Consider the following 13,551-nt stretch of genomic DNA (forward strand, 5'->3'; position numbering starts at 1 on the left):
TGTAGGAGATTCTGTTCTTTCTTTACCATTCTGTCAATTTCATGTTAAGGTAAAAAAAAAAAAAAAAAAAAAAAAAAAAAAAAAAAAAAAAAAAAGAAAGAAAGAAGAGTTACTTCCTTTTGAAGAAGAGAGTAAGAAATAACTTCCCATTAAACAGGGGGACTTAAGTATTTTAACTATCCAAAAGCCATGACATGAATCTAGAAACTGCTTCATGCAAAAACACTTTAACTGCTATTTTATTCTGACTTTACCTGAAAAGATCTCAGGTGGCCTGCCACTTTCACATATGTTTCTGGAGGAACCACAGTGTTTTCACTGCTGGCGTCCTAACATAAAATACAAACATGTCATTAAGGTTTTAGTGATGCTGGTGAAAGCCTCTTTAACATTTCTATATTATGTAGAGAAAGAGAAAGTTACAAAGTAGAAGAGTTAAAGGATCCTAAAATGGCATTAAGGAGTTTGCCCTGCCTTTTACAACTTACTTTTTTGTAAAACCAGGAATTAGAATAAAAATATCTCTAAAGGTAATTCTCGGTTCCAAAGTTCTGTAGCACATCATAAAAAAGCAAACAATTATGACACTCTCATTCAAGCTCTTAGGCACACAATTTTCTTTTTTTTTTTTGTGAGGGAGTCTTGCTCTGTCGCCCAGACTGGAGTGCAGTGGCATGATCTTGGCTGGCTGCAACCTCCCCCTCCCAAGGGAGGGTTTGAGTGATTCTCCTGCCTCAGCTTCCCCCGTAGCTGGGATTACAGGCGCGCGCCACCACGCCCCGCAGGCACACAATTTTCTGGTGGATATACTTATTGGCAAAGCAATTCTACTTTTGGGAATTTAAGGAAGTAATTAAGAACAGGCATTAAGATTTAGATTTATCATAGTACAGAATATTAAAAATTTTAAAACAACCTAAATATCCAACATAAAGTACACATTTCTATATAATAGGATACTCCACACTGTTGCAAATGACAACACAGAATTCTATTTACTGTCTGGAAAAACAAGTCATGACACATGGAAAAAAGCTGATTTCCCATTTGGGACAATATACACTAAACTGTTTAATGGTTGACTAGCATAATTACAAACTATTTTAATATTTATCAGTTTCCTAGAATATGCACACATTATTTATAAGAAAAATACATTAGCTGATTTTTTTTTTTGAGACGAAGTGTCTTGCTCTGTCACCCAGCCTGGAGTGCAGTGGCACGATTTCAGCTCATTGCAACCTCTGCCTCACGGATTCAAGCAATTCTCCTGCCTCAGCTTCCCGAGTAGCTGGGGCTACAGGCACGCACCACCATGCCAGGCTAATTTTTAAATTTTTAGTAGAGATGGGGTTTCACCATGTTGGCCAGGCTGGTCTCAAACTCCTGACCTCAGGTGATCCACTCATCTTGGCCTCCCCAAAGTCCCGGGATTACAGGCATGAGCCACCGCACCTGGTCAAAAAGACTATTTTTTAAAACAACTATCATACTGGCAAAAATTTAAGACAAAAACCCATTGTTAGGCCGGGTGTGGTGGCTCACGCCTGTAATCCCAGCACTTTGGGAGGCTGAGGCAGGAGGGTCCCCTGAGGTCAGGAGTTAGAGACCAGCCTCAACATGGAGAAACCCCATCTCTACTAAAAATACAAAATTAGCCGGGCATGGTGGTACACCCCTGTAATCCCAGCTACTTGGGAGGCTGACGCAGGAGAATTGCTTGAACCTGGGAGGTGGAGGCTGCAGTGAGCCGAGATTGCACCATTGCACTCTAGCCTAGGCAACAAGAGCGAAACTCCGTCTCAAAACAAAACAAAACAAAAAAAAACAAAAAAACCCATTGTTAGAAAGGGTATGGAGGATGGGCACAGTGGCTCACACCTGTAATCCCAGCATGTTGGGAGGCTGAGGTGGGAGGACTGCTTGAACCCAGGAGTTTGAGACCAACCTGGGCAACACGGTGAGATCCTATTTCTTAAAAAAAAAAAAAAAAAAAAAAAAAGGTTAAGGGTATGGAAACTAACTGGGCACTCTCATGCATGATTGAAGTGTAAACTGGTACCTTTATAGAAGACAGTACAAAAATGCAAAAATTAAGATGTTAAAAAAAAAGTGAAGTGTGTATTTCCCCCCAGAAAACCTACTTTCAGGAATATATCTTATGATTATTTTATTTTTTTGAGATGCAGTTTTGCTCTTGTTGCCCAGGCTGAATGCAATGGCACGATCTTGGCTCACTGCAATCTCTGCCTCCCGGGTTCAAGCGATTCTCCTGACTCAGTCTCCCGAGTAGCTGGGATTATAGGTGTGCGCCACCACGCCTGGCTAATTTTGTATTTTTAGTAGAGATGGGGTTTCACCACGTTGGCCGGGCTGGTCTTGAGCTCCTGATGTCAGGTGATCTGCCTGTCTTGGCCTCCCAAAGTGCTGGAATTACAGGCGTGAGCCATGGCGTCCAGCCTTATGATTATTTTATAATTATGAAGAAATGTATGCAAAGATACTCACTGGTGCATTGTGTATAATGGTGAACGACTGAAAAGAAGCTAAATGCTGTTCCCTGATTGGGTCTACTGTTAAGTAAGAAACGATGTATTCTTACAATGGAATAGGTGGTCATTTAAAATGATAGATGTAAATCTTTACAGATAACATTAAAAAATCAGTTCCTGGCTGGGCCATGGTGGCTCAAGCCTGTAATCCCAGGACTTTGGGAGGCCGAGGCAGGTGGTTCACCTGAGGTCAGGAGTTCGAGACCAGCCTGGCCAACATGTTGAAACTCCGTCTCTACTAAAAATACAGAAATTAGCCAGGTGTGGTGGTGCACGCCTGTAATCCCAGCTATTCGGGAGGCTGAGGCAGGAGAATCGCTTGAACCCGAGAAGCAGAGGTTGCAGTGAGCCAAGATTGCACCAATGCACTCCAGCCTGGATGACAGAGTGAGACTCAGTCTGGGAAAAAAAAAAAAAAAAAAAATTGGTTCCTCACCAGGCATGGTGGCATCAGTCTATAGTTCAGCTACGTGGGAAGTTAAGGTCAAAGGATCACTTGAGCCCAGCTTTGAGGCCAGTCTAGGCAGCAAGCCAAGACCCTGTCTCTATTTAAAAAAAAGGCCTGTGGCTCATGCCTATAATCCTAGCCCTCTGGGAGGCTGAGGCGGGCGATCACCTGAGGTTGGGAGTTTGAGACCATCCTGACAAACATGGAGAAACCCCATCTCTACAAAATACAAAATTAGCTGGGTGTGGTGGCACATGCCTGTAATCCCAGCTACTCGGGAGGCTGAGGCAGGAGAATCACTTGAACCCGGGAGGCAGAGGGTGCGGTGAGTCGGAGATCGTGCCATCGCAACAAGCCTGGCAACTCCAGCCTGGGCAACAAGAGCAAAATCCCGTTGCAAAAAAAAAAAAAAAAAAAAAAAAAAAAATCAGTTCCACAACATAATTTTTAGTGAAAAGAGCAAATTACTTAGCAGATGCATAGCATATTATCCCTTTTACAGTAAAAGAGGTATGTGGACATCTGTATGTACGTATAGGCAGAGACAGATGTCTGAAAGGATATTTCCCAAAATGTGTTATAACAGTTCTTTAAGGGACATGAGATTTCAGGTGATTTTTAAAATGCTTGATGGCAGGGACTGTGTCTACTTCATTCTTTTTATACCTGGAATCAGGCACAGTCTGGTTCAGAATTGGTACTCCAACAATAACTGCTGAATGAATTATCCTTTATTTTTCTGAGAAGCAAAAAATTAAAAAATTACATAACTACCAAGTTATTTCTCTATGGTAACTTGTGGTTTTTGAAGGAAAAGTCTTTTTTTTTGAGTCAGAGTCTCACTCTGTTGCCCAGGCTGCAGTGCAGTGGCGCGATCTTGGCTCACTGCAACCTCTGCCTCCTAGGTTCAAGCAATTTTCCTGCCTCAGCTTCTGCGTAGCTGGGATTACAGGTGCCCGCCTCATTTTTGTATTAGTAGGGACGGAGTTTCACCATGTTGGCCAGGCTGGTTTCAAACTTCTGACTTCAGGTGACCAGCCCGCACTGGCCTCCCAAAGTGCAGGGATTATGGGTGTGAGCCACCATGCCCAGCCTAAAACAGTCTTTATTATCCAAATTTTGTGTAATGAATGTATTTCAAAAACAAAATACAAAACACCAAGAGGCCTTCTGCACAATTAAAAATATAAAAGGATAAAAAGTATATACTGTATTTCAATCTATTTTATCCATGTTTATAAAGACACTTATATACACATGCTACTGTGTAAAAATTGGGTCAAATCCTGCATACCATATTGTAATATGCTTTTTTCAACAATTTATGGCAAACACTTATTTGTGACAATACATGCTTTTCTATATCATTTGTAGTATGTTATAAATATGTCATGGTTTACTTAGTAATCCTTTATTGCTAGTATTTTGAGATTATTTTTATTTATTTATTTTGAGACAGAGTGTTGCTGTGTTGCCCAGACTAGAGTGCAGTAGCATGATCTCAGCTTACTGCAACCTCCGCCTCCCAGGTTCAAGTAATTCTCCTGCCTCAGCCTCCTGAGTCGAGTAGCTGGGATTACAGGTACGCACAACCACGCCCGGCTAATTTTTGTATTTTTAGAAGACAGTTTCACCATGTTGGCCAGGCTGGATTTGAACTCCTGACCTCAGGTGATCTGCCTGCCTTGGCTTCCCAAAGTGCTGGGATTACAGGCGTGACCACTTCACTGGTCTAAATCTTTGTACGTGTCTGTAATTCTTTCCTTGATGTAAACTCCTAAGCCATGGAGTTTTGCTAGGTCACCACTGTTTTTTTTTTTTTTTTTGGAGACAGAGTCTTGCTCTGTTTCCCAGGCTGGAGTGCAGTGGCACGATCTTGGCTCACTGTAAGCTCTGCCTCCTGGGTTCACGCCATTCTCCTGCCTCAGCCTCCCGAGTAGCTGGGACTACAGGTACCTGCCACCATGCTCGGCTAATTTTTTGTATTTTTAGTAGAGACGGGGTTTTACTGTGTTAGCCAGGATGGTCTCGATCTCCTGACCTCGTCATCCATCCACCTCAGCCTCCCAAAGTGCTGGGATTACAGGCGTGAGCACCCGGCCGTTAGGTCACCATTTTTATGACTGATGCTTTTGATACAAGCTGATGTTTGAGAAAGGTTATACCAATTTATACTCACACTATAAGCCTACTTTCTTGGACAATAACAAATCACTCAATATTTATTAAGTGCCTACTACTAAGCTAGGGCACTGTGTGGTAGCTGCTGCTCTTACTAGAACTAGACATTGTCATTCTTTGTTTTCCTTGCAAACTTAAGCTAAAAATGATATCTCAATGTTTGTTAAGCCTGCTTTAGTTACTGCCGCTACCATTTCTACTGTCTTTTATGAATTATCTGTGCATCCTGTTTGGTCATTTTTCTAAGGTGCAGTGGTTTTCTGGTTTTATAAGAGCTTTTTGGCTGGACGCAGTGGCTCAAGCCTGTAATCCCAGAACTCTGGGAGGCCAAGGTGAGCAGATGACTTGAAGTCAGGAGTTTGAGACCAGCTTGGCCAACAGGGTAAAACCCTCTCTCTAGTAAAAATATAAAAATTAGCCAGGCATGATGCCACAAGCTTGTAATCTCAGCTACTCAGGAAGGTGAGGCGGGAGGGTTGCCTGAACCAAAAAGGTGGAGGTTGCAGTGAGCTGATACTGAGCTACTGCACTCTAGTCTTGGAGACAAAGTGAGACTCTTTCTCAAACAACAACAACAACAACAACAACAACAACAAACAAAACAAAACTCAAAACCAGAAACAACAAAAAAGAGCTTATTTTGTTGTTGAGACAGTCTCAGTGTGTCACCCAGGCTGGAGTACAGTGGCACAATCTCAGTTTCACTGCAACTCCTGCCTCCCGGTTCAAGCAATTCTCTTGCCTCAGCCTCCCGAGTAGTTGGAATTACAGGCGCCCACCACCACGCCTGGCTAAGTTTTTATATTTTTTAGTAGAGATGGGTTTCACCATGTTGGCCAGACTGGTCTCGAACTCCTGACCTCTAGTGATCCACCATGCCAGGCCAAAAAGGAGCTTTTTATTAATTAAAAATTTAAATGTTTGTAATACGTTGCAAATATTTTCCGCACTCATTTAAACAATATTTATTCTAGGACCACTGTGTGACTAGCACTGCTCTAGGTGCTAAGGCTACAGTGGTGACCAAGATAAAAATCTTTGCTCTAGGCCGGGCGTGAGGGTTCAAGCCTGTAATCCGATCACTTTGAGAGGCTGAGGTGGGTGGATCACCTGAGGTCAGGAGTTTGAAACTAGCCTGGCCAACATGGCGAAACCCCATCTCTACTAAAAATACAAAAAATTAGTCAGGTGTGGTTGCAGGTGCGTGTAATCCCAGCTACTTGGGAGGCTAAGGCAGAAGAATTGCTTGAACCTGGGGCACAGAGGTTGCAGTGAGCTGAGATTGCGCCACTGCACTCCAGCCTGGGCAACAGCGCAAGATTCTCTCAACAACAACAAAAAAAGCAGGGGCCGGGCGCGGTGGCTCAAGCCTGTAATCCCAGTGCTTTGGGAGGCCAAGGCGGGTGGATCACAAGGTCAGGAGTTCAAGACCAGCCTGACCAAGATGGTGAAACCCCATCTCTACTAAAAATACAAAAATTAGCCAGGCATGGTGGCAGGTGCCTGTAATCCCAGCTACTTGGGAAGCTGAGGCAGAGAATCGCTTGAGCCTGGGAGGCGGAGGTTGTAGTGAGCCGAGATTCCACCACTGTACTGTACTGCCTGGGCGACAGAGTGAGACTGTCTCAAAAAAAAAAAACCAAAAAAACAAAAAAAGCCTTTGTTCTATTGGAACTTAACATTCTACTGTCTCCTGTCATTTGACTTTTAATTCTATTTTTGGTATATCGGGAAGGTATATAATCAAATCTATTAACCTTTCACTTTACGGTATCTGTCTTTGATGTCTTTTTGTATTACTTTTATAAGAAAAAACTTTAAAAAGACTAAAAAAGTTCAACATCTCTACAGTTCCAAAGTAACCGCATCATGATTCAAAAACAGCCACTTACATCTGTGTCAACCCACTGGCGAACGTCCATGGGTGCAGCTGTCATGTCATCTATTTTGTAAACAATGTTGGTTGGAGCCTTCTCTGCATGTCTAATGATCCCCACAATAGTGACCTAGGTTAGAAGAAAGAAAAAAAAAAAAGGCTGTTTCCCCTGAAACCAAGGCTACATTTTTGTATTTTTAAACATAGTCTTATTTCATTCTTTATTATGAGTAAGTGATTCCTTTACAAATTATTTGACATACCTGTGAAATCTCAACATTCCCAATTCTGAACACTTCATCAACCAAAGTGGCAGAAAGCAGCTGAGATATAGTACAGGGTACAATGTGCTGGGCTCGGGCTCTCTAAAAAGAAAAAGCATGCAAAATTCAATTAAGAAAGTAATAACTACCACTCATTTGACACCTGCCATGTGCCAAGTACTTTAAATGTATTAGAACATTGAATTTCAAAACAAATCTCATTATCTTTGCTTCAGAGAGATGGAAACCAAGGCCATATAGCAAACCAATACCACATTTTTAGACTCCAAACCCAGGTTTGTCTAACTCGAGTTCCTGCTGAATACGTGTGTTGCCCCGAGAATTCACCAAAATGAGTAGGTCAGAGTGGGGGACAGGATAAGGAAGAACGACCTGCTGCTGCCAGAAGAGACCTTCAAGAGGAAACCCCAGCTTTAGGGTGTAGACAGGCTGGTGCTGCTGTTCAGGTCACTGACAAAATGAGATGGTATCGGGAAAAGGTTTGAGAAATGACTAATGGAGACAGAACTCTGGGATTGCTTGTAGGTCTTGTGATGAACTATAAAAGGTAGAATAGCTTCTTGTAGGACAGATTTTTTGACAATCAAATGGAGCTCCTGGGGAAATGGAATAAGAGCTTGGACATGTTGGACATCTTTTTAAAATTTTTTTTTTTTTTTCCTTTTGAGACAGAGTTTCGCTCCTGTTGCCCAGGCTGGCGTGCAATAGCGCAATCTCAGCTCACCGCAACCTCTGCCTCCCAGGCTCAAGCGATTCTCCTGGCTCAGCCTCCTGAGTAGCTGGGACTATATGTGTGTGCCAGCATTTTGCATTTGTAGTAGAGACAGGGTTTCTCCATGTTGGCCAGGCTGGTCTGGAACTCTTGACCTCAGGTGATCTGCCCACCTCAGTCTCCCAAAGTGCTGGGATTACAGGTGTGAGCCACCGCCCTTGGCCACATTTTATGTTTTGAGATGGGGTCTTGTTCTGTCACTCAGGCTGGAGTGCAGAGGCATGATTATAGCTCACTGCAGCCTCAAACTCACGGGCTCAAGCAATCTTCCTGCAACAGTCTCCTGAGAAGATGGGACTACAGGCATACCACCACACCCAGTCAATTAAAAAAACATTTTTTTTTTTTGTAGAGATGGGGCTTTGCTATGTTGCCCAGGCTGGTCTTAAACTCTTGGTCTCAAGTGATCCTCCCACCTTAGCCTCCCAAAGTATTAGGATTACAGGCATAAGCCACTGTGCTGGACTCATGTTGGACATCTTAGGGGGAAGAGGCAGGATAGGGTAGGCAGAACAGTATCTAGTGAGTACACTCAAATCATATCCTTTTTTTTGAGATGGAGTCTCACTCTGTTGCCCAGGCTGGAGTGTGATGGAGCGATCTTGGCTCACTTCCGTCTCCTGGGTTCAAGCAAGTCTTCTGTCTCAGTTCCCCAGGTAGTTGGGATTATAGGTGCATGCCACCACACTCAGCTAATTTTTGTATTTTTTCTAGAGATGGGGTTTTGCCATGTTGGCCAGGCTGGTTTCGAACTCCTGACCTCAGGCAATCTGCCCACCTTGGCCTCCCAAAATGTTGGGATTACAGGCATGAGCCACTGCACCAGGCCCAAATCATATCTTAAACCAGCCACACAACAGTGTAAACTTATTTTTGCCTACCAGTGGCAAGAGGTAGTCTGGGTGACATAAAGATGAATACAATGGGACAGGATTTACCCTCAACATATTCCTAATCTAGGGGAGGTACAAAGGTAAACAATAAACCTGATCTTGATATACCATAAAATGAAATGTGCCATGTGGGACCTCAGAAAAACTTATTGGCAAAAGAGGGAGGCTTTAGGCTGAATTCCGAAGCACGAAAATTTCAACAGTGAAAAAGTAGCAGGTAACAGGCTGAGGGCAAGTACGTACTCCCAGTCTCCCAGAGGGAATATGTACAAGGCGGAAAAACAATGAGAGCTCTTCCTGTCAGAAGCCAAGAGGAAGTGGACCAATACCTGTACTGCATGGAAGACTTAGAACACAGTAGACTCTTGGCCTTCATGGATTTATCAGTTGCAACTCTGACCTGAACATCCATGACACTGCCAATATTTCACTTTGCTGAAGCATGATTTTAAACGGTTAGTATTGCCACAAAGGGATAAAGCAAGCTCAGTCAACCGCTGGCATATATGCCACAAAAGGCAGCAGCCAAGCTTGAGGGTTAAGACTGTGGCTCTATTCTCAAGAGCAGTTGCTCGGCCAGGCGTGGTGGCTAACGCCTGTAATCCCCAGGCTGAGGCGGGCGGATCATTTGAGGTCAGGAGTTTGAGATCAAGCCTGGCCAACATGGCGAAACCCTGTCTCTACTAAAAATTAAAAAAAAAAATTAGCCGGGTGTGGTGGCGTGTGCCTGTAATCCCAGCTACTGGGGAGGCTGAGGCAGGAGAATCACTTGAACTCGGGAGGTGGAGGTTGCAGTGAGCCGAGATCTTGCCACTGCACTCCAGTCTGGGCAACAGAGACTCTCCTCAAAAAAAAAAAAAAAAAAAAAAAAAAAAAGAGCAGTTGCTCTTGGTCACATTTATTAACTCATTTGTACCTTGGTTTCCTCATCTGCAAAACTAGGAATGATAAATTATAAAAACTACATGGTAAGGGCTCAGAATACTACCCAGCACACAGTACTCAATAACAAATGTTAGCTATTATTATATTAGCTATTGTTCCTCATTTTTTACATCTGCAATAGCTTTTAATAACAATGTGATGGGATCAACTGTTTTTCAATTTTACTTTATGATATTTTATAGGTAAAGTTACATGCTATGTTAATATTTATAGTTTTAAAATTTGCAGGGGTCCCAGGATTTACTTCTCACAAACTACTATATTTCTGTTTTTACCTATCACAGCTGAGATTTTCATTGTATCTTCAGCATAAGAAAACTTAAGAACCAGTAAGGTAAAGTGGCAAGAACATGAGGTTTGGAGCCAGAGAGTCCTATAGACCCATGCTCAAATCCCAGCTCCAAAGCCCTGGACACAGGACCACCTTTTCTGAAAACTGGGGATATATACCTCTTCAGTTGTAAATGAGACACATAATATATACGAAGTGCTAATACTAACCTCTGCATGCAGTGGATGTTTGACAAGTATTATTACCTCTCAGGTAAAAAAGTTACATATGGATAACAATTGAGATGTTAACAATGCCTTCGAATTCATCTCAAATCAAGTATCTAGTTTTTATTGAGCACATATTTTATGTAGGAATTGATCGCAAGGAATTCCTAGTTTGCTCCGAAGAGATTCACAGAGTGTCAATACAAGTATGCTTAATTTTGGGGAAAAAAAAACCATTTTCAGGCTAAAAAAATTTTCATAGCTGACTATGAACTACAGGCTACTCTGACAGTACTTCATGAAGGTACCATTATTACAGATTAAAAATGGGTCACTATTTGAAACTTCACATGGTTCAATCACATTGAACAAATATATAATCAACAGGAAACATTTTGGGTAGAGTTTTTATCAACCAGGGATGGTGCTGCACACCTGTAATCCTAGCTACTTGGGAGGCTGAGGTGGGAGGATCCCTTGACCCCTGGAGTTAAGAGTCTGCAGTAAGCTATGACTGCACCACTGCACTCCAGTGGGGGTGAAAGTGAGACTCTGTCTCAATTTTAAAAGAAAAAAAGAATAGAGTGTTTACCTAACTTTTAACTGTGGAAAATACTAGATTTAAAAACAAAACAAGGCCAGGTGCAGTGTCTCATGCCTGTAATCTCAACACTTTGGGAGGCCAAGAAGAGCGGATCGTCTGACATCAGGAGTTTGAGACCAGCCTGACCAACGTGGCAAAACCCCATCTTGACTGAAAATACAAAAATCGGCCAGGCATGGTGGCATGCGCCTGTAGTCCCAGCTACTTGGGGGGCTGAGGCAGGAGAATCGCTTGAACCCAGGAGGTGGAGGTTGCAGCGAGCTGAGATCGTTCCACTGCACTCCAGCCTGGGCAACAGAGCAAGACTCTGTCTCAAAAAAATAAAAAATAAAAATAAAAACAAAAAGACTGTCCAGGCATGGTCGCTCATGCCTGTAATACTACCACCATGGGAGGCAGGGGTGGGAGGATTGCTTTAGCCCAAGAGTTTGAGACCAGCCTGGGCAACATAGTGAGACCCTGTCTCCACAAAAAGAAAAAAAAATCCAGAGACTGGGATTGAGTCTCCAACTTACAAGCATTCTTCTCTGAAAAGCTATCTTAATACCCAGCTTTTAGGAATTATGAGATAAAAATTCTAACAATCAGAATGGAGAAAAATAGTTAAGCTTGGGAAGAAAAGATGAGAACCAATCATCTACCTTGTTTTCTCCTGCACGACCTCAAGAAAATCAAAATAGAAAATTAAAGTCCCTTGAGATCTTCTAGGACAGAGAAAACTACAACAGGGAGAAGTTGTTGCTCATCAGATGTTGGATTTGTTCAGCATCATGTGTGTACTGTCTGATTCTAGTTCCTTATTAGCTATGTAAGCTTAGGTAGTCCCTTAATATACCTGAGTCTCTGCTGTATGCTGGAATAAACAATAAATTCCTTACAGAATTATGTAAAATACTTTATATGAAAGTTATAAAGTGGCCAGGCGCAGTGGCTCACGCATGTAATCCCAGCACTTTGGGAGGCCGCGGCGGGCGGATCACAAGGTCAGGAGATCGAGACCATCCTGGCTAACATGGCACAACACCGTCTCTACTAAAAAAATACAAAAAATTAGCCAGGCATGGTGGCGGGTGCCTGTAGTCCCAGCTACTTGGGAGGCTGAAGCAGGAGAATGGCGTGAACCCGGGAGGCGGGGGTTGCAGTGAGCGGAGATCGCGCCACTACACTCCAGCCTGGGCGACAGAGCAAGACTCCATCTCAAAAAAAAAAGAAAGTTATAAAGCAATTTTCAAATATATCAGAATATCAATGAATGTTTTAACCTGCTCACACTGAATCTTAACACATCTGAGTGACTCCTAAAGAGAAGTCAAATTAACCCCACATTTATAGAATGAAATTGCAGTTGTTAAATGCAAACTCAGCTGGGAGTGGTGGCTCACACCTGTAATCTCAGCACTTTGGGAGGCTGGGGCGGGTGGATTGAGGCTAGGAGTTTGAGACCAGCCTGGCCAACATGGCCAAACCCTAACTCTAAAAAAACCACAAAAATTAGCCTGACACGGCAGTGCACATATGTAGTCCGAGCTGCTAGGGAGGCTGAGGTGGGATGATCACTTGAGGCCTGGAGGTCCAAGCTGCCATTAGCTGTGATCACGCATCACTGCTCTCCAGCCTGGCAGACAGAAACCCTGTCTCAAAAAAAAAGAAAAAAGGCAAAGTCATTTCTGAGTGACTAATCAACGTTTAGACAGCTTTCTATAGATTGTTTTCCTACACAGTGCCTTACTTGTCAATTCTCAGAACCACCCTATGACATGAGTACTACTAGTATCATCAGATGAGAAAAACCAAGGGCCACAGCCTTCAAGCTGCTTTCCTGAAATCACAATGGCAGTTAAAAGGCAAAATGGATTCTGGAGTCCCCGTGTTCTGGCTCCATAGCCTGTATTCTTTGTATATAATATAAGTCTCACAATGACATTTTAAGGTATGTTAGCCCCTCTTCATAGGTGCAAAACTGACTCCCAAACCAGTTAAGAAATGTGTCCAGTGACACCCTGCAAGTAAAGCAGCATGGCAATAGCAGAACACGTCTATGACTTCAAAGACCACATTTCTTTTTTTGAGACAGAGTCTACTTCTGCTCTATTGCCCAGGCTGGAGTGCAGTGGCACCATCTTGGCTCACTGCAATCTGTCTCCCGAGTTCAAGTGGTTCCCTTGCCTCAACCTCCCTAATAGCTGGGATTATAGGCACCCGCACCACGCCTGGCTAATTTTTCTATTTTTAGTAGAGACGAGGTTTCACCATGTTGGCAAGGCTGGTCAAGAACTCCTGATCTCAGGTGATCCACCCGCCTCAGCCTCCCAAAGTGCTGGGATTACGGGCGTGAGAAACCGCGGCCGGCCCAAAGATCACACACTTTTTTTTTTTTTTTGAGACAGAGGAGTGCAGTGGCCGGATCTCAGTTCACTGCAAGCTCCGCCTCCCGGGTTTACGCCATTCTCCTACCTCAGCCTCCCAAGTAGCTGGGACTACAGGTGCCCGCCACTTCG

General features: G+C 43.2%; 1 protein-coding gene across 1 annotated transcript in view; it reads right to left on the reverse strand.

Moving 5' to 3' along the window:
* RPA2 (replication protein A2, 32kDa) overlaps positions 1-13,551 on the reverse strand; it is a 27,131-nt gene that overhangs the window by 11,766 nt on the left and 1,814 nt on the right. The window contains 3 exon segments of the mRNA XM_011981712.1: positions 255-329; positions 7,074-7,187; positions 7,321-7,422. Of these exon segments, the coding sequence (XP_011837102.1) occupies positions 255-329; positions 7,074-7,187; positions 7,321-7,422 (291 nt within the window).

Source organism: Mandrillus leucophaeus, unplaced genomic scaffold, assembly GCF_000951045.1.
Source record: "Mandrillus leucophaeus isolate KB7577 unplaced genomic scaffold, Mleu.le_1.0 Scaffold23, whole genome shotgun sequence".
NCBI lineage: Eukaryota > Metazoa > Chordata > Mammalia > Primates > Cercopithecidae > Mandrillus > Mandrillus leucophaeus.